At 35.7% G+C, this 21,526-nt stretch overlaps 2 protein-coding genes across 2 annotated transcripts; one reads left to right on the plus strand and one right to left on the minus strand.

Moving 5' to 3' along the window:
• Positions 1-308: 308 nt before the first annotated feature.
• LOC125675284 (uncharacterized) lies at positions 309-14,081 on the plus strand. The gene is made up of 4 exons (XM_048912808.2): positions 309-455; positions 1,403-1,660; positions 2,703-2,778; positions 7,290-14,081. The coding sequence occupies exons 1-4, from the start codon at positions 386-388 to the stop codon at positions 7,690-7,692; spliced, it is 807 nt and encodes a 268-aa protein (XP_048768765.2). The 5' UTR covers positions 309-385; the 3' UTR covers positions 7,693-14,081.
• On the minus strand, positions 10,743-20,413 carry LOC130052518 (uncharacterized). Its single transcript, XM_056157659.1, has 2 exons — positions 20,258-20,413; positions 10,743-12,852 (listed from the first exon to the last, which is right to left on the minus strand). The coding sequence occupies exons 1-2, from the start codon at positions 20,393-20,395 to the stop codon at positions 10,837-10,839; spliced, it is 2,154 nt and encodes a 717-aa protein (XP_056013634.1). The 5' UTR covers positions 20,396-20,413; the 3' UTR covers positions 10,743-10,836.
• Between the last annotated feature and the right edge of the window lie 1,113 nt (positions 20,414-21,526).

Here is a 21,526-nt window from a genome sequence, read left to right on the forward strand (position 1 = left end):
TGTTTGTTTTTGAAAAATATATGTTTTCCTTCAGAGCAGTTTGGTTCTAATTCGTTTAAGTAACTAACACTTAATTGGAATGGTAATATAATATGCACGCTATTTCTTAATAGGCATTTAACCATCGGTGTATTGCTACATAAGTGGCCATCCGATACAAATACAGAAAATGTAGTGTATATGAGAAGATTTCAGTTCATGAAATTAAAAAGAGATGTCTCTCAATTCGACAAATGTAGTGATATCAAACTATATGCTAAGGAGCCGAGCACATGTTTCCTTTTCAATTATATACACTAACGTTTTCATCAATTCACTTCCTTTTCACCAGGGAATTCATTTACAGATCAACATTAGCAATAGACATAATCTATTTACCAGAGCTATGCGATCCCAAATTATGCTGTGTTTCAAATTGTTGGCCTTATGTTTAGCAATTTCATTAAAATCCACAGGTAAGGAAAACGGATGTGTTTTGGTAACAAATGGGAATCATTTAACTCAGAATTAACAATGATCTTGGAAATCATATCAAAGTATTGTATGATTGAATGTGTAAAAATAGCGACAGGAAATTTATTCGTGGTTTTATAATGTGATAATGATTGGAACATTGCAAACATCCAATTAAAATACGAAATATGTTTACTAAGATTGGTACAAGGTATTTAAATGCAGATGGTTGTGAAATTAAATGAACCGCTCTCAGTAACCCAGTGGTCAGAGCGCTCACTTTGCAACCAGGATTTCCCAGATTCGCTCATCAGTCCCAGCGCCATGTTAGCTTAAGGCGTTTAGAGCTACGATAAAGACCCGTTCCTTCGTTAAACGCTTGCCATCAAAAGTCACAATTCATTCTAATATAATCTTCAAAATGGATGTTTCGTTTCACGGCAGTTGTTAACGATAGAGCGATCCGGCACTGCGTTGGAATATGTCTAAATTTCTTGCATTTCACTTCGTCACCTGATCCCAACTCTGGTGTTTCCATGGGTCATTGTTTGCCAAACTTTTTATTTTGTATCCCTTGTGGAATTCCTCCCACCTCTGGTGTGTCCAGGGGTTCGTTTTTGCCAAACTATCTATTTTGTTTTGCTTATAAAAGTTATGAGATTGATCACAGTTCGCTATCTTCACCTTTCATTGTGAAAACTCTCAAAATGGACCTAAAACATACAACTATACCAAATAAAAATAATTAGAAATTTTAAAAAGGTAAATAGAATATTAACAACAACCTATATTGGATGAGTTATGTGATTGTGGAATTCGTTATTACAGGTAATCGTGTTCTGTATATTCTTTTAAAGTTCAATATATTATTCTTACCGAACCCATTAACCTCTTCTGCATTTGAGAAACCGGAAAAGTAGGTAAATTTCTAGTTTTATCTATCTTTTAGATAAGGTCTTCGCAGGAAACAATGGAACTTTCACGACAAAGGGTATCCAAACACTAGATAAAGTATCAACTACTATTTCTCTGGGGAAGTCATATATGTCTCCCTCATCTTCAGAAAGAGCAGACAGTGTTACATCTTTTCCAGAAACAACACCAACTACAACCAAAGAACACTCTTCTTCTGGGATAATTCCAGAGACAACACTAACTACAACCAAAGAACACTCTTCTTCTGGGATAATGTTTGGTGACATATCATGTAAGACTTAACAGCATTCTGTATCATTGGGTTATTACATAACCCGAAGGGCTTCTTGGTAGATTTTGATCTGACGTTAGCACAGTGAAACTATAGAATTGCTATTTATCATATCCATATGTATTGAAACCAAGAGATGGGACATTAAAATGATATTTACTACCCAACAACATAGTTTTAATCCTATATAAAAAAAAAACCCTGAAATTATGCAGGTTAAACTTTTTAAAAAGACAAATGCTATCTTCGTAATTTCATATCAACGTGTTTTATTCTAATGTACACTTGAGATGGCCGGTTGAGAGGAGTTGAAAAGGGATGAACTCAATTAAAGTTTTGAACTATGAAATACGTTGGCGAGACGAATACTCGTACAGAATGCACTTGACTGCTAAATCCACGAAATGTAAAGCTGTGAAAATGGTATTGTAAACCCAATGAGCCAGCTTCCTTCCTAAGCTTCTGATATATTCTAATACACCCGCAGATGTATGCATCTATCTCATTGATGTTTGTGCTTCGAATCCGCCTTTAATGTTACGTATGGCATCTGATCTCCGAAAACAATCATTGGAAATTGAAGCAATTCCATTTTGGTATGTTTATAGAGCAAAACATACCACGTATGTATATATTCTACATGCACCCCAATGTATGTAAATGCACTGAGCATACGGTGTGAAATTATTCGCGGATTTCGTATGTGCGAATTTACTTCTGCCTGCAATATCTATCATGCAATGAAAGAAAAGACGCATTATCCTAGCAGCGTAATTTGTCCCACTGTTTGTTATAACACCAATTCCCATACCATTTTTAGTTTTTCTACATCTAATGTGCATCTCACGATCAGAAAATTTATCTAGTCTGACAGGTAATTGTCTCTAAGTACAGGTTGGGCAGGTCTTTCTATATATCCGTATATGAAGCTGAATGGATTTTTTAAAGAATAAAATCAATATCCAAACGAAATGAAAAACACATGGTATCCATCAGTGAAATTATTTCGCAAAAAGTTGAATCTTGCATTTCTGATTTCCAGCTATCGCATCCTGGTCTGCACTTGGTGGAAGCGTGGTTGTCTTCTTCGTGGCTGTTGTACTGATTGTCTTCTTCAGGTATAGTCATTTGTTTAAAATATGTTTTTTATCCCACCTCTAGTATATCCAGGGGTCCGTGTTTGTCCAATTCTTTATTTTATATTGCTTATAGCAGTTATGAAATTGATCACTGTTCGTTATCTTCACCTTTCATGGTGCAGTTTCAACATTTTTAGCTCGTATTGTATTACCTTAACCCAGAAAGTCGCCATCTTCATTGCTCGTACCAAAAAGTAAATAACAGCGGCTTTCAATGCAAACTAAATACTGTCTCAAACTTGACTGCCAATGAAATGCATCGTTAATGTGGCTCGTTACACAAAAATGTTATCTAATGTTCATCGAAACACCTAATACAAAGTATGATTTCATTATCAAAACAGTGATAGGATCTGAAAAGCTGACACGACATGATATACGGTATGCATGTTGGATATTTTTATGCGATTCATTGGCAATATTCTGCTTACTCCTCCTAGGCACCGGATCCCACCCCTGATGTGTCCAGGGGTCCGTGTTTGCCCAACTATCTATTTTGTATTGCTTATAGGAATTATAAGATTGATCACTGTTCGTTATCTTCACCTTGCATTGACAATATTCTAGAAATTCATATTTGATCATTTCTGGAATATTTAAACTTGAACAGGAGTGAACTTTTTCCAATACTATCTGAGATTGTCCTTTTATAAAGCAAAGAGGGTGTTGCACAGAAGCGGTCACATTCCCTAATTGACGCTTCGCTTTGTGACTGGTACATGTATTAAAACACTAGTGACGTAGAACTTACCTTCATTGCTATTTAAACTCTTATTACGTATTTGCCATTTACATACCTGTGGGATTCCCCAGTACTAAAGGCATTTTAAAATATTATATTGCTTCATTATCATTATATGATAACTATATCTGTATGACCTTGACCATTTATTTGTATGGAGAGGGCTTATATAGGCAACGCCTGTTGTCCAATCCTTTTTTGTATTATACATAATAAAATATTGTTTAAATTTACTAAAGGCAAGCTTAATATATTTTATGTGTCTGTACATAGTCTAAACATAATTTTTGAAATCGTGAAAATTAAATTGTTTTAATTTTTCTGAGTATTAGACACAGTGTATAGGGTTAAGATTGTATCAAATATTTAATATTCTATAATACTACAGTCTAAAAGTTCTTATACTCGTAAGCATTATTTTCTACAACCATCTGTACATAAGTCTGACCACAAAACAAAATATGGGAAGTTTAATACGCATTAATAAAGTCCAACAAAATTCCAAGTACATGCACCTGAAAACATTGATTACAATAGCAATTTTCTACCGGAATACTATGGCATGTCAAACGTTGCAATATTTGATCTTTTCCATTTGTATTGTATAATTTTCCATTTGAATTCTATATTTTCCATTTGTATTGTATAATTTTCCATTTGTATTCTATATTTTCCATTTGCATTGTATAATTTTTCATTTGCATTGTATAATTTCCATTTGTATTGTATAATTTTCCATTTGTATTCTATATTTTCCATTTGTATTGTATAATTTTCCATTTGTATTCCATATTTTCCATTTGTATTATATATTTTTTTCGTTTTGCATTGTATAATTTCCATTTGCATTGCAAAATCTTTCATTTGTATTGCATCCGAGGGATTGTTTATTTTGATTTGTTACGAAGGATTTCATTAGTTTAGGTCCCACTTATATTTAGCCGTGACGTACCACAAATAGACTTACTATGCTACATATACGCGCACAGTGGCGTAGCAGTGGGTTTTTTTAACGTGTCAACGCCTGTCGCAACACGGGATGTCTGCTTTTAAGGTCACATTATCCGAAAGATCTGTGATTCTCACTTTTAGATAGCAATGCGTATGGGAAAGTATTAACTGGTTTGATGCAGCCATGACACGAGTAGAACTCGAACATGCGACCTCACGGTTACGAACCAAAGGATATATCACTGAACTACCGCGATCGGTTCCATATAAGGACTTGTTGAACATACATGTAGCTAGCAATGTGGAATCTTGCGCCGGGAGACCCCCCCCCTTTCCTTCACAAATATGATATTTTATATATAGATGTCAAAAAAGCATGCATGTGCGTTTTATTTTGTCAAAACGCACTTGTTCCAGGGGGGCTTACAGGGGCGGATCCAGGAATTGCAGTTACGGGGGCGCCACTTTATGAACCAGTGGGTCCAGGGGGCGAAGCCCCCCATAACTGGATTTTACAGATTTTATAGGGCTTGAAATATGTCATTTTTAATAAAGTAAAATTAGTAAAATGACGCAAATTTTAAGGGTTTCTGGAAAAATTAAGTTCTCTCAATAAAGTAATTCAAGAAATCAAAAGATGTTGTCATTTATTTCTCCGGGAATGGAAGAAATTATTGCTTCTTTTATCTTTTAATACATTTTTCTAAACAAGATACCAAGATTTACCTTAAATTTAAAAATTGGGGGGGGGGGGCAGTCCCCAGACATCCAGCAGTTTACTGCATCCTTTCGTTCAGAATTATCTAGATCAGCCAGTGGTTAAATAGGAGACTAGTTTGAATATGCTGATCACTTTAGACGCATAAAAGCGTTCAATTAATTGGGGAGGGGGGTGTACGCCATTACACTTAGCAAATACGGTACATTCCTGCGAAACGTGGCTCCTGAACTTTACCTCTTCAACATCTCGCGCATTACCAAATTCGATAAACGATAACTCCATTGAATCCATTGAATAGTTGTAACAAGCCAAACTCGATGTTAACAATTGGCTGATTGGTGGGGACCCAAGGGCCGAATTAAGTCCCCCGAATCTACTGAATTCTGACTAAATAAAAATGTGCATGCTTTTCTGGAGAGTTCTATTTAAAAAAAAAAGATCAGGGGGTGGGGGATTCGCCATTACTAGAGCTAGCTACGTATTTTCAAAAATAACTAGTCCTACATGGACCTGATCGCGGTAGCTCAGTAATATATCGCTTGGTTTGTGGGCGAGAGGTCGTGAGTTCGAGAACCGTTACTGTCATTGCCGCATCAAACTTAAGACATAAACAAAGACAGTGATTGCTCCTTTGCCAAACACTCGGCATTTAAAAGTGAGAATCACGGGTCTTTCCGTAATGACCCTAAAAACAGATATTCCGTATCGCTGCACAGGCGTTGGCACAATAAGGAACCGTCATTGCTACGGCCCTGTGTGCTAAGCACGTCTACAGATGTGGTACATCAGTGACGTTAACTAATGAAATCCTTCGTAACAAATCAAAATAAACATTCCCTGGATACAATCCAAATGAAAAATTATACAATGCAAATGGAAAATATCGAATACAAATGGAAAATTATACAATACAAATGGAAAATATAGAATACAAATGGAAAATTATACAATACAAATGGAAATTATACAATGCAAATGAAAAATTATACAATGCAAATGAAAAATTATACAATGCAAATGGAAAATATAGAATACAAATGGAAAATTATACAATACAAATGGAAAAGATCAAATATTGCAACGTTTGACATGCCATAGAATACATATTGTCTTATCCATACAAACTGTTTAAAAGTTATTTACCTTGTTTTACTTTTTTCTTACAAAACTTTAAAACCTAAGAATTCTCGTTAACAGCCTTGCCATTTAAAACACAGGTATCACATGCTGTGTTCGGCGTGTTTGTTGCGACTCCCATTTACAAACTAAACAGTGTCTAGGTTGGAATTTTATTTCAAACTCGGCACATTGTAAGTGCGTTTCAATTACGAAAACAATCTAGATGGAAAACGTAATATTGAGGAAAAAATCATGTGTCCGTGAAGGATTCGAACTCGGTCATTAAACAGGATTACTTCTTTACACTTTAAATTCTACTACCTTATCAACTGAACCAAGCAATATAACTTAAGTAACAATGGACAATTAATGTACAGGTGAAGATGAAAATTATATCAGTGAATTTGTTTCGACTTTTTAAAATTTACAGAAAAATGTTCTCGTGAAACTAAATTTCAAAGCGACAGTTTTTAGTGGAAAAATTCATTTTGTTTCAGGGAGGCCGTTTTTCTGAAATTCGGGGATATCCCTCTATTTTAACGCTAAAAATCATATAAATCGCTTATTGCTTGATTTAAACTCGAATTATTTTGGCTACTTTTTGTCAATACACCACTGTTAAACTTATTTCAAAAATTTTCGAATTAAGACAAAAGTTCCAGTTGATTTTATCATATACTTGAATATCTGTATTTTATCGATCCGTTACGCAACACCGTTAGGGAAATTAACATGAGACGTACAACACCTTCAAATTTGTTATTGTAAATCGTATGGTGAATACAAGCAGTAGATATTATCTCACGATCGGCAATTACTATCTACCCATTACACACTTTATGGGAAAATACTTTCTTGTCTCGAACCTTAACCAAATCTATACAAAGAAGTCATTTTAACAGATTTTTTATCTGTTTAATCATCAGTTGGTAATGAAATCCTTAAATCTATTTCCAGGTACTCCGGAGAAAATCCCCCACCGGTGAATAGATACGATATTGCCAACACCAAAACGGATGAGAATGTCCCTTCAGAAGTGACCATGGATCATCAAGGGAGAAAGGATGACCAAGCTCTCACTGACGATACAAACTTGCCTGCGGGAAACCTCTATGCTAGAATTGTTACAGCTCACCCAGTTGAAGGAAATGCCTGCACTATCGAAAATGGCACATCAGATAAAGCTAACGAACCACCCGAAACACTAAGCGATACTCAAGACACTCCGATTACTGAAGATAATGAGACTGCCGGTAGATATAAGAATAAAGATGGACTTGTGTATGTAGATGTTGAATTTGGAAACAATGGTTCAACTCTGATACCATGTACGTCTACAAACTCAGATAACGCCTCTTAAGATAGTTGAGGTTAATACTTTAGTATATGTAATTGTAAAGATTCGTGTCTTCAACTTTACTTAAGGTTGATCGATCCTCATGTGATGTCATAGGTTTTTGCAAAAATCTTTATTGAATTAAACTTTGCGCATGATAGAAATATATCTTTCAGAGGAATTTTAATCACTGCATAAAATAAAACAAAATGGTAATCAATTGATACTGGAAAAGTTTATATTTTACATAGATAATCAATTCTTCATAATTCAAAATATGTTCTCAAGGGCAATAACTCCTATGCTGGTATTCCTTCTACTGCATGTCTATTATACATGATATCCCTAGTATCCACAATTAATTTATACATATTTATGAATCAACAGTTTGTTTTTTTTGATTTTTTTACTGTTGACATTTAAAATTTGTGACATTTCAAGAAGTTTTTATCTATCTTAATTTTTCTGTATGACGAAAATGTCTGATTTTCTTATTTTAACATATACTTCCGTTTTTTGTATATCTGACATCTTTAAAAATGAGACAACATACATATTTTCTTTGTTTATTGATTAAATCTAACTATATTGAATGGAAATGAATACAGTTTTTGCACTTTTAACCATTAATATTGATACGTCACATGAGGGTCGATCAACCTTAAACACGTTTATGCAGATTTGCAGCTTGTGCACAAACAGAAATGCAATTGTATATACTTGATATCATATTGAAGTACAAAGTGAGGGCCTACATAGGCTCTGCCTGTTGCCCAATCCTGTTGAGTTTCTTAATAAAATAAGTTTAAATTAAAGAAGTACAAAGTGCAAAGACTAAGTTAAGACGCGATCGTCAAAATTACTACAACTACATGGTTTATCCAAACTTTTAGCTTGTAAAAACTATATCATGTATTCGAGTTCTGTCAATTGTCACTTACCGAGGACTTCCATTTCAACAAGGACTCTAAAGAGATTTTATCATCTCTCAAGTGGATGTGAATATTACACGCTTTCATGTCGGTTTCTCTTAATGATGCATGTACATTCAAATGAAAACTATTGGTAACTATATGCTAAACATGAAACCATTCTTATTGCATTTAACGAGTTGCTATATGTTTTAAGCTATTAACAGAACTAGATAAAGTACTTCACATAGCCTTTCAAATCATTATGTAACGCATGCGGCTTTCCTCATTTAGAATGGCAGATCCAATACCCATTTGATTATCTGTAAAGCGGAACATAATGCCTTTTCGTCTAAAATCATTATGATTTAGAATCAAAATGAATAGACCATTGTATTACTTCAGTTCTTTTCCAATTTTAGAAATATTAAACTCGGTGACTTCGCTATGTGAAACACGTCTAATATGGGCAGTGAATGTTATTACGCCAAGTGCCCAGCATTAGTAGTAAAAATCACGAGTCATTTAGATATGACCTTGAAAGACGGAAGTTCCGTGTCACGAAAGGACTTTGCACGATACGTTTGGTCAAAAGAGGTATAGCGCACTTGGTATGCAATTTCGCCTACATAAATACCTTTTTCTTGAATATCATTTTTTACAAATATTCTGCTATACAATGTCAGTTTATGCTTGTGTTTACCCAAATTACTTAATAAAGATATCGATATGTTGATAGTATACTTATTTGACAAGCATAAACATCACCGTGATTATATAGAGTATATAGTAGATGTAACGTAATGGGCATAAAAAAAATGCAAACTGTTGCAAAAGGCCACCTTAAACCAGAAATAAAACACTGAAGTTGTTTTACCTGCTTATGACTGTATATAAGTCCGTTTGAGGAAATTTGGTTTAAGGTGCTCCTCTTGTTGAAAATGGAAAAAATATGAAAAAATCGTTCTCAAAATTTACCTTGAGATTTAGCAGCCTGTCAAAAGTTGTTTTTTTTTTTCTTTTGCTTTTCATTTTTTGGGGTCGTTTTTTTTTTGGGGGGGGGGGGTAAATGTGATACATATATTATAGTAAATATTAGTAATTTTCATCATAACTTCTAATATTTGCAAGTTACGACTTAAAGAAAGGGAATTTATTCCGAGATCATTGTAGTCCCGCTTGTTTACACTAACATGTTCCTGTGTGCACAAGAATTTCAAACCGTAATGTGGCTGACGAGAAGCTAAACAAATACTACAAGAAAAAGGACACAAATGCACAGCATGTAATAAGTAAAAATTAGTCAAGGGAGGAAAAGAACTGTTATACAGTTTGACTTCTCAAAAATAAATAAATAAATAAATAAAAACTCCTGTAGCAACTGTCATGATATTTAGGCAAAGATAAACACTCGAATTATCAACCAAAGGCACATGAACTGATGACATCTATTAAAGGCGCTGCAGTAATGTCAGAACAGTGAGTTAAGTAATGTCATTGTTGTGTGATATGAATGCACAGGTCTATGAAAATATTGTACTGTTCATCATTCCAAATAGGGAAATGGTTTATTAAGAAAAGAACGACTCATATAAATGTCAGTAATGCTAAACTGCGGCAGTTATTTATCTTGGTTAACAAAACATCAAAAACGTTGGCCTTATATTTAAATATAACACGCCAGTCTATTATTGGAAACCGGTGTTTTCAATTTAGATTTCTGAGTCGGCCGTATCGTCAGCAAATGCGCTATACCTCTTTGTGGCGCTTCTCCACAGTCGAGTAAACAAAGTATTAAATAAAAAGCTAATACAACAGACAGAATACGTGTATTTCAAGTAAATTGTCAATGTAGATGAAATAATGACATGTTTTTTGGGGTTTTTTTTCCATTTCGGGATCTCAAATTATCTAGTTTATCTTAAATGTTTGTGGTAAAGCAATAAAACTATGTATTATGAATCGATAATGGCTGTCACCGTTCGGTTCTAGACAGTTTAGAACTCATGTCCTCTACATAGAACTCCTTGTAGGAGTTATGAGATTGATTACTGTTCTTTGTCGTCGCCTTCTTGGATAAATTCATTGAATATAGAATCTTTTTTTTTTGTAAATAATGACGATATTTCCTGTTACTGTATACAAATAACTGCAACACACAAAATGGAGAAACATTTGCATTTCGTCAATTTTTCTTCATTGTTTCAATTTTTGGTTTTGTGTTTTACATGCTTCCATGAAAGTAAGTCTAAGATTGTTAAGAAAAATAAGATTTCGTTACTCCATATTTCTCAGATATATTCCGGTTGATGTCCACTATTGCACCGCGGTAAAGTAGCTTGAATGCATTGCCTTCACCTTCGACTGTAAACTGTCCATTTCCAAGTTCCGTTATGAAAGATTGCAAGGCTTTCCGGTTTTCATCTGCAAAATCATTGTAGGCATACAAATAACATAGTTCTATTACTGAGCTAAATATTCCTTGGTCTCGTTCATGGAGGTTTTTAATTTCTATTTCATTTTCAATTTTTGTGAGAGCATGTTTGTCCAACTTTTGGAATAGGTATTCATTTGTTACTTTGGAAATTTCTCTCATAAGTATCTGGTACTCGTTCTTTTCTGATGCAAATGGGGGACAAAATTTAGATATGATGTTATGTGGCACAAAGTAACTGGATAGACACTTCTTGTTTAGACATTCTTTCAGTATGAACCAAACTTCAACGAAGCGATGAGAAAGGTTATCTGGTGACCAACAAGAATCTTCATGATACCAAGTAATCAAGTAATACATGATTGTTTTCAGCCAATAGGATGGCAACGCAGGATCCAATCTAAATAAAGATTCGTTATAACACTTTGGTAGAAATCTCAAATTAAAATATTTAAGATAACGCAGCACTTTTTTTCTGCCATCATTATGAGTAAATCTTGCCCATATCTCTTTTTCCAGAAGTGCTCTAGTCCATCTTGCTTTTCCATCAGATTTCAACAATATATATATATTTTGTAAACTTTGCTCAGTTTTTGATGATCCTTTGTCATGGATACCCGGTCGGCTTTTATCAAAAATGTCTTGGTTGAAATCTATGTTTGTTTTAAATTCAGAAGGTTTTACACAAATACAGACATCTATATCAACTATCAAATGTTGAAATTTCTCTCCTTTCCAAAGCATTTTCTGTGTCTGTGCTAAAGTCGTGAAAGGGGGCACAGTATCCAGCCATGTCCAGCCTGGTAAGACGTTGTCTTCCATTGTGTTTGCCAGTTCTATTTGAATTACATTCCACACACGTCTCATAAATGATTTGTCATCACCCCCTTGTATTTCTTCTTCTGAAAGATCTTCAAAATCTCGAAACAGATCCCGTCTCGTTACACGAACATCTCTGTTCTCGTGGTCTTGATAAAATGTTCCCTCTCTAAAGAACTCCAGAGCATCATTCAAACTTGGGAGATCTATCATAAAATCAAATTCATCCGGAGGGCCTAACTTAGTACCCTCTTTGACGCTGCCCATTTCCATTACGGAGAATGTTCTGAAAATTAAGTGCTTTTTAGACAATTCGCCGCAAGCTGTTTCCAAAATTGTTCTCACATCCTGTCGAATTTTCTCATTTTCGAAAGAAAATTCGGTACAGAACGCATCATCTGCTTTTTCAAATACATAGTGTACAAAATCAAGATCAACATTTTGTCTTTCAACATCCAAAATATCTCCAAGAATATTATTTCTGTGACACTCAGATCTTTCATGGGGATCATACGTTTTATCCAATTCACTCAAGAAGGCATCAGGGTTGATATGTGGATATACTTGAGAACTATTCCAAGGAGAAAACGGCCATTTTGGTCTTGAGAGTGTTGGGTCTGTCATAAGATTCGTTATAGTGAAAGTTGGATTCAGTTTTCTGGCGAACTGTCGAATATCTTCTCTTTTCTTCTCAACAAATTCATTAGAATGCACGGCTAATATAGGATCGAGTATGTCAGATCTAATGGCAAATGGTTGGACAGGTAATATCTTTGGTATTAAAAAATCACTGTTAAGATTCGCCTCAGTGGTTTTGTAACTGTTGTGATACTCTGGTAGACGACTTAATGACCTATCACTACTGCCTTTATTTCTCGAATGTTCATCAAGTAAAGATATGTAATCTTCTGAAACCTTTGCTTCAGAAACTTCTGTTTTTCTTTCGCAAACAGTAATTTGTGCGCCAACATTGTCTTCCGACTCCCTCGCATACAGTAGCGTTTCTTTGGCGTTTTCAGTCTACAAACATTAGTGTTTATTCAATCATAAAGATGGAATAAATCAAGTTTCAGTAATCTGTAATGTTATGATTATGTATATTGAGGGTTTATAAATGACAAATTATTAATTATCAATCTATTTCCATATATTTGTTCTCTTAATTTTTGGTCTTGTTTGACATCTGTAATTGAAGTTTAATTATTTCATTTGATGTTTAGAAAGGGCATTTTTGCACATGTTAGCAATTTCTAATCCTTGACATCTCTTTCCTGTCTCAAGATATCAATGTCATTTACTCATACTTGTTATCAACTTTATGGTTAGATCTTAGGATTGTGTTCCTTGAATTTGTTATGCTTAGCTCTACCTAATTTCAGTATTGTAAATTAATGTCATACGGCTTTTCCCTGTTCTTGCAACTTTATTATCCTTAAGTTAATTGGCTGGTCAGTACGAATGTGGGCGGAGTTGTCAAAGATTAGATGTGTGTGAGTTTGTATGTGAGTCAATCTTCGAAATTTCTTTGTTAAATTCAGTTTGTTTCTAAAATGTATTTGTGAATTAATATTTTTGGACTTATAATAAATTCTGAACTTTTTTTAAAACCGTTTTATCATTTGCAACAATATTACATGGTGGAGAATCTAAATTATTTTTCTTTGGATTATTAATTACTTCAACATGGATAATAACAGTGAATATTTTGGTTTTTGTTCACCCGATCAGACTGTTCTTGAAATGCCCAGTGAACCAAAATCGTTTAATTCACCTTCAGCAATATCCGCCAAAATAGAACTTACGAAATTCCACGGATACACTAGTGAAAATGCACGAAAATTTCTAGAGGAATTTGAATCTTTCTGTACTTTACAAAATTTAATGGAGAACAGTAGGATTATAGCTGCTTTTCATCTTCATCTAAAAGGACCGGCACTTATATGGTTTAGTGCCTTGGATATTTCAGATAAACTCTCTTGGTCGGTTTTGAAAGAAGTTTTTCAGGCCCAGTACATCAGCAAGAATATTTTTGATCCAGCAATTATTGCGGAGTCTGCCATTTTTGACGCCTTGACCCTCCAGCCTGGAGCACCGATAGAAGGGTTCCACAGTCAAGTCTTAGAAAAAGGATCGAGGCTCGACAAGCCAGAAAGGGATCTGATATCTAAATTTATCAACGGACTTCCGCAACAACTTGCATTCTTCGTCCGAGCGGCCAATCCAAAAAGTCTTCAAGCCGCATTCCAGCAGGCCAAGCTAGGGGAGGCATATGGCTACCGGCAGTCCATGGCCCCAATTTCCATCGCTGCCATTTCACCTAGGGAACCCCCTGCAACTGCTACGAAGATGGAGACGCTTCTGACGCAGCTGGTTGACCGGATGGACCGACTAGAGACCAGAGACCAGGAGAGGAGGCCCACACACCGTCAAAGACCAACAACAACCCGCCCGGGAAAGAACACCAGTTTCGCGTGTTATATATGTAATGGTCACAAGCATCGGCAGGCAGATTGCAATTGGAATAAAAAGGGAACTCCTGAGCCGTCCGTCGTATGCCAAATTTGTACACAGTATGGACACAGTGCCGCGGCCTGTAAAAAGGTGTCCGTTTCGGGAAACTAGCCGCGCCCAGTCTGCAGATGGCACCCACAGTCTGTGGCGGTGAACCACAAAGTGCCAACATTTCTGACCGTGAAAATGTGTTTTGTGAAAGTGTACATAGTGATGAAAGTGAGTGTGATGAAAATATTCCTGGGGAATTTATGTATATGCCTGTCAATATCAAAGGTATGCAAGTGACTGCACTGTTAGATACTGGTAGTAGTATTAACATCATTTCTAAATCTCTGTATGATAAATTATCACTTAATAGCAAATCCAACTTTCGAACATGCAGTGAACAGTCTGTCAAATTGGCCAATAATCAGTCTGTTTGCGTCTTTGGAACAGCCAGTATCTCAGTGCAGACACCATGTTCATCTAGAGTACATTCAATTTTTGTATATATTTTGGATTGTGCATCCCATCCTTTAATACTTGGTACTTGTTATTTTATTTCAAAACAAATTGTTTTAGACTATGACAAATTTGTAACTTTCAGAGGTCAGAGCAAATGTACCAAAGTTAGATGTAGATCTAGTTTTTCAGTTCCACCCAACTCAGAATTGTTCGTACGTGGCAAAGTCAGTAAAAACAAAATGATAGGTTTACCAGGTGTTTGCTCTGTACATAATTTGTTTTTGCGTAGAGGGTTATTGTTAGTGAAATCAGTTGTTACTATTTCAACAAACGGCACAGTCCCCCTCAAGATATTAAACCCTGGTGATGAACCTGTTTTTGTAAATAAGGGATCAATTCTGGCTCATTTCAAACCACTTGACAATTCATTCCATATTCAAACGATAGACTTGGACAAATCCCCCGTCGAGTGTGCGAACGTAACTTTATCTGACAGCTCATCGGCTCCGGCAGTGAATCCTCATTCAAACGAACAGTTTCTTTCAAATTTCAACTTTAACGACGACTTGTGCGCTAGCGACAAAAAGTCATTGACAGAGTGTTTAATCAAACACCAATCTCTGTTTGTTACAAAGGAAAATCCTGACATAGGTCTTACCCGTGTTGTAGAACATCAGATTCACCTCATGCCCGGTGCACAGCCCAAACATCATCGACCATACCGATTACCACCAGATAAGAAACAGGTATTGCGTCATCAGCTTGATGATCTGTTAAGACAGAACATCATTGCACCAGTCCAAGAATGTGAAAATGTTCCCATAACAAGTCCAATTGTATTAGTGTCCAAACAAAACAAACCTAAGGGGAAAATAAATAACTTAACAAAAGATCGGTGTTTGTCCTACTATAGGTTTTGCTGTGATTTCCGATACCTCAATTCTGTCACACAGGAGTTTCGGTACAATATTCCGGACTTACAAGAACTAACAGAATCATTTACAGACAAAACACCGAACTTCATCTCCTCCATAGACATGAGCAAAGGATTTTTCCAGATGCCTATCTCCGAAGAATCAACTAAATACACAGCCTTCAATACTTGCTATGGCACATTTAAATTCCTCCGCCTCCCCATGGGACTTAAAACTTCGCCAAATAGTTTTCAGCTACTGATGGACAAGGTCCTTAGGAGTCTTACATTCAAGTCTGTATTGTGTTACTTGGACGATGTTCTTATTTGTTCCGAAACTTTTGAACAACACCTTACGGACCTTCAGGAAGTATTTAGTCGTTTTCATTCTGCAGGACTTAAACTACAACCTTCGAAATGTCACTTTGCGCAGCGCAAGTGTGTTTTTCTCGGACATGCCATATCTAGGGACGGAATTCAACCGTCAACCAATAAAGTTGAATTGATTGTGAACTATCCTCCTCCAACGAGTATTAAAGAATTACGTCGAATCATGGGATTATTTAATTGGTTTAGAAAATTCATTCCAAATTATAGTGCTATTGCGCAACCTATCCTGAAGTTAATGAAGAAAAATGCCAAATTTAATTGGACTTCAGAACAAACATCAGCATTTAATGAACTTAAACAGCTACTGAAAAATTCCCCTGTTCTCAGTTTTCCTCGTTATGACCTGGAATTTCGGCTTGCAGTGGACACATCATGTCGTGGATTGGGATACATGCTATATCAAATCCATGAGGATGGTACTTCTAAAGTTATCAGATTTGGTTCAAAAGGACTAGCCCAATGGCAACGCTCCTATGGCCCTACAAAACTTGAACTTTTAGGAATGGTTACAGCAGTATTAGACTGTGCGCCTTATATACGCGGACGACACTGTGTCATTGAGTGCAATCATCAAGCACTGAAACCCTTATTCCAAAAGCAATTGAAAGGTGCAATTTACGAGAGATGGTTAGCGATCTTACAACAATTCGACATTGAAATAAAATATAAACCAGCATCAGAAATGTGCGTAGCGGATGCGTTGTCTAGGAATCCAAAATTTCCAACAATACTAGAATCTAGTCCAGAAGAAGATGATCTCCATTTCCCGTATGTACCAGAGACACCAACATCTGTAAAATTACCTAACGGACAGGACTTGCACACACTATTTCCCCGCAATCTGGAATCAAATTTCATCAAAGCTTCCAGATGTGATTATGACGCTGATACTGAGGACGATTTTCAGTTGCCATTGCGCAAGAAACGGCTACGATCTAAGTTCGTTCATCATGACAAGGCCGACGGTTACCAAGTTCAACTGAGGATACCATCTGTTCCGCTCCATTCAATAAGACTACAGAAATTGACAGTTCTAGTGGTGTAGAACGAAATGCTCCTTATGAACATGCTACTGAGATAGATAACCCATGTAACCCCCAAAGTGTTCAGGATCAACCTCTTGTGTCCTCTGATAATGAACCATCTGATTATTTTCGCGACACCAGCTTTTTGATATCAGACGTCATACAGAAACAGCATAGTGACCCTAAACTCAAAGATTTGATGAATTACATTGAAAATGGCATCCTCCCAGATTCACAGAAACTAGCCAGAGACGTTCTAGTGAAACATTCAGATTACGCGTTAATCAATGGCATGCTGTTTCACTCCCGTCATGCAAAATCAAAGAGAGCGAAAACTTTTAACAAATACCAACTAGTAGTCCCACGAAGTATGGTTCAAGACATTTTATACATGCATCATGACTCCCCGCTGGCTGCACATGGTGGAATACAGGACACGCTAGATAAAATTAAAAAACATTATTTTTTCCTGAAAATGTCTCCAATTGTCAGCGACTATGTAAAATCTTGCCAACAATGTCAGAAACGTAAAATTTCCCGTATGCCTACTAAATCTGGTGTAACTTCATATCCCACACCAACAGCGCCTTTCGACGTATGGGAGATTGATTTGTATGGGCCATTACCCATTTCTACCCAGGGCAGTTCCTACATCTTTACGGCTGTCGACATGTTCAGCAAATATTTTGTTGCATTTCCAATCAAGACAAAAGACGCTATGACAGTCGCCCATGCATTTTCAAGCTCATTACGACATTTGGGGTATGTAGTACAATTATCAGTGACCAGGGAAGTGAGTTTATAACCAAGGTTATGTCCGAACTCTGCAAGATGCTGTACGTCGCCCAACAATTTACTCCGGCCTTTGCACACCATTGTCTTGGAGCCTGTGAACGTATGCATGCGACAATTGCTGAGAGACTAACACCTTACGTATCTACAGACAAAAGCAATTGGGAAAATTGTTTGTCATCTGTGGTGTTCTCAATTAATTGTTCTGTGAATACGAGTCTTGGATATTCTCCATATGAGATTGTATTTGGATGTAGACCTAAATTTCCTCTGGTGAATTACCACACGGAACCAGTGGAAATTAACAAGGACATTGCTACTTTTCTTGGTGACAAACTTAGAAAAATAAACATTATTCGGACGGAAATAATGGAAAACGTAAAGAAAGCCAAAGACACAATGTTAAACAATGCTAATACCAATCTCCGGCCATTAACACTACAAAAGAATGACTATGTATTTGTACAAAAGGAAAATGCGCACAAGCTTCAAAACCAATTTCCCGGACCTTATGTTGTACACAACATACCAAGTGCACATACTGTGTTACTCAAGGACCCAGTCACCAACAAAGTGCAAGATAACATTGTCCACATCAATCGCGTTAAGAAAGCTTTTGTTCGGGAACCTACTCCTTCTGACTTTTTCAGTGTGGTATCGGCGCGACAAGTAACACAGAAAGAACAAAGTTGTCAGACTGACGAGGTTACGGAACAACATCCAGTTCCTGCATGTCCAAAGCGCCCTCAACGGACTATTCGACCACCAATTCGTTACCGGGATGACAATCATGTGGACCCACGGACCATTGTCACCTTCACCGCATCTTCCGACAGTGATGGGTTTCACAGAGTCAAGAAAATCTTAGGCCAGCGATACTCTCCAAACGGATTACAGTATTTAATCCAGATTTCAGGCGAACCTGCGGATATTTGAACACTAAAGCCATGGTAGCTGTTCAGTAAAGACCCCCTCCCTTTATTGATTGAGCCATGATCTCCTTATTGTATATATGTGTAAATAATTTTCTTATGCTTGTTATGTGATTTTTTTATTTTATTTTCATTGTATAGATTTTTTTTTGATTTTATGATTATTGGACTTTGAGATCATTACTATTGCAGTGATTTATTGTTTATCATGATAGAAAGGCACAGCACTTTTGTCCGAGAATGTAAATTTGCTCTAGTTATCTAACTGCAGGAGCTCGTCTCGTGGTGCTGAGGAGATAATTTAATTAAGTTGAGTGACCGACTATGTGAGGGAGCAATGTTTACAAGCTCTGCTATTAATTACTATTTGATTGTGACTGTTTCAAAGTCGTTGTTTATCTAAGTAATTGTTTTAGCTGCTGTATATTATTGACTCCGTGTCTGCTTGTCGTTGTGAAACCATGGTACTTATATGATAGATGGTTATAAGTAATCATACGTGTCATTTAGGTTATACCGATTGTACAATTACATTTTAATATGTTTCTAATGTACAGCTTAGTACGAGAACATTGTTTTGAGTGTTTACTCATGTTGTAATATGTACATGGCAGTTTATTTTATTTTCATTTTATTTCCCCATTGTATTCATTTTTTTTTTTTAATTTGCATTTATTAACCCAATGTAAAATTGTTTTACAATTTTATTTTCTGTGGGCGGATGTTATGATTATGTATATTGAGGGTTTATAAATGACAAATTATTAATTATCAATCTATTTCCATATATTTGTTCTCTTAATTTTTGGTCTTGTTTGACATCTGTAATTGAAGTTTAATTATTTCATTTGATGTTTAGAAAGGGCATTTTTGCACATGTTAGCAATTTCTAATCCTTGACATCTCTTTCCTGTCTCAAGATATCAATGTCATTTACTCATACTTGTTATCAACTTTATGGTTAGATCTTAGGATTGTGTTCTTTGAATTTGTTATGCTTAGCTCTACCTAATTTCAGTATTGTAAATTAATGTCATACGGCTTTTCCCTGTTCTTGCAACTTTATTATCCTTAAGTTAATTGGCTGGTCAGTACGAATGTGGGCGGAGTTGTCAAAGATTAGATGTGTGTGAGTTTGTATGTGAGTCAATCTTCGAAATTTCTTTGTTAAATTCAGTTTGTTTCTAAAATGTATTTGTGAATTAATATTTTTGGACTTATAATAAATTCTGAACTTTTTTTAAAACCGTTTTATCATTTGCAACAATATTACAGTAATAATAGCAACAACTCGAATTTATGTATCATATTATGCATTTGACTGTTTTAGCACAAACCGCGTACCATAACGTGATCATTTCTATAGACATGGGACAAACATTGACCTAATGTATGTGGTGTACACAGTCACTCACCTCGATAGCTGGTAATTCTTCGTCTAGGTCGGAAGACTCTCTTCCTGGTAATGTGTCATCCATGGTTCTTTCACAATTTAAAGGTAATTTGAAACATACTGAAACGTATACGGCTCCATGTTTAAGGGGAATGTACATACAGTATGGTACGCAGATCGGGCCATAAGATATAAACAATGTCGCTGCCTGTTGCACTACCTTAAAACCAACGGTATAATTTCATAAATCCAACAGCCCACTGTTATACACTATTCAGACATATTGACGAGAGTTTTCCTTTGAAAAACAGAATTTAACCACTGCGTTGTCTGATCACTTGGTTAGGAGTTAACACTGCGTTAAACTTTCGAAAACCCGGGCCCAGATGATGGGTTAGCAGATAAATGCCTAATGTTATACTCCTGCTATTGAAAAAAGTTGATTTTATGAAGTATGACCCGGCTTTCTAGATCAAACAGCAATGCTTTTTACTCGCATCAATAGCCATGAAATAGATGAAATCAAAATACATATGTTTTACTCATATAATCGATCTATTGTGTGATAAACAATATTGCAAACAAGGAAAATACTTCCATTTTCTGTTTTCTAGAAAGTATTTCTTAATCCCTATTCTAAAATATAACTGTCAATATGCCGGTATCTAAATTGTCGTCTTTCACTGCTTACTTCAATCAAATCTCTACCCAGAGTTATCGTTCCTTACACTCACTTACACCTCTGTCAACGTGTCAACGGTTTTTACGAGATTTTTGTAAAATGGTACGTATGCTCAAATAAAGTATGGTTTTTACTTCAGTTGCAAAAATATACGTCAACAAATAAATATTGCAATTGAGCAGATGTCAAGTCTTTTTGTGACACAAGAAGCAGTAATTTTGGTTGAAACGTGGATATTACAATGTAGGTAGTTCATTTGCACCAGGACTATACATAGGTACATGAAGAATATATAGTAATGGGAAAAAAATCTACAAATAGTTGTTTGTCCTACATTTTCCCGATATTTTATAAGATAGTTTTTAGTTTTATTAGCCGTAAAAATGTGAATTTACATGTGGAATAACATTGCTTATTTTGAGACGTTAACAGGGGTGTAAGTGAGAGCAAGGAACGACAACTCTGGGTAGAGATTGCCTTGAATCATCGTCGGTTGTACAATTATAACGCGGATGTACTCTTAAGCTCTCATCATGTTTTTTTTAAAAAAACAAAAAAAAAAAAAAAACAACCTTTTTAATTATTCCACACAAATACCGATGGAATACA

Source organism: Ostrea edulis, chromosome 3, assembly GCF_947568905.1.
Source record: "Ostrea edulis chromosome 3, xbOstEdul1.1, whole genome shotgun sequence".
NCBI lineage: Eukaryota > Metazoa > Mollusca > Bivalvia > Ostreida > Ostreidae > Ostrea > Ostrea edulis.

Coding starts and splice junctions, on each gene's coding strand:
- LOC125675284 (XM_048912808.2), top strand. CDS start 386: ATGCGATCCCAAATTATGCTGTGTTTCAAATTGTTGGCCTTATGTTTA. Junction 456..1,402: donor AATTTCATTAAAATCCACAG/GTAAGGAAAACG, acceptor TCTATCTTTTAG/ATAAGGTCTTCGCAGGAAAC. Junction 2,779..7,289: donor GTACTGATTGTCTTCTTCAG/GTATAGTCATTT, acceptor ATCTATTTCCAG/GTACTCCGGAGAAAATCCCC.
- LOC130052518 (XM_056157659.1), bottom strand. CDS start 20,395: ATGTACATTCCCCTTAAACATGGAGCCGTATACGTTTCAGTATGTTTC. Junction 12,853..20,257: donor AAGAATTACCAGCTATCGAG/GTGAGTGACTGT, acceptor TAATGTTTGTAG/ACTGAAAACGCCAAAGAAAC.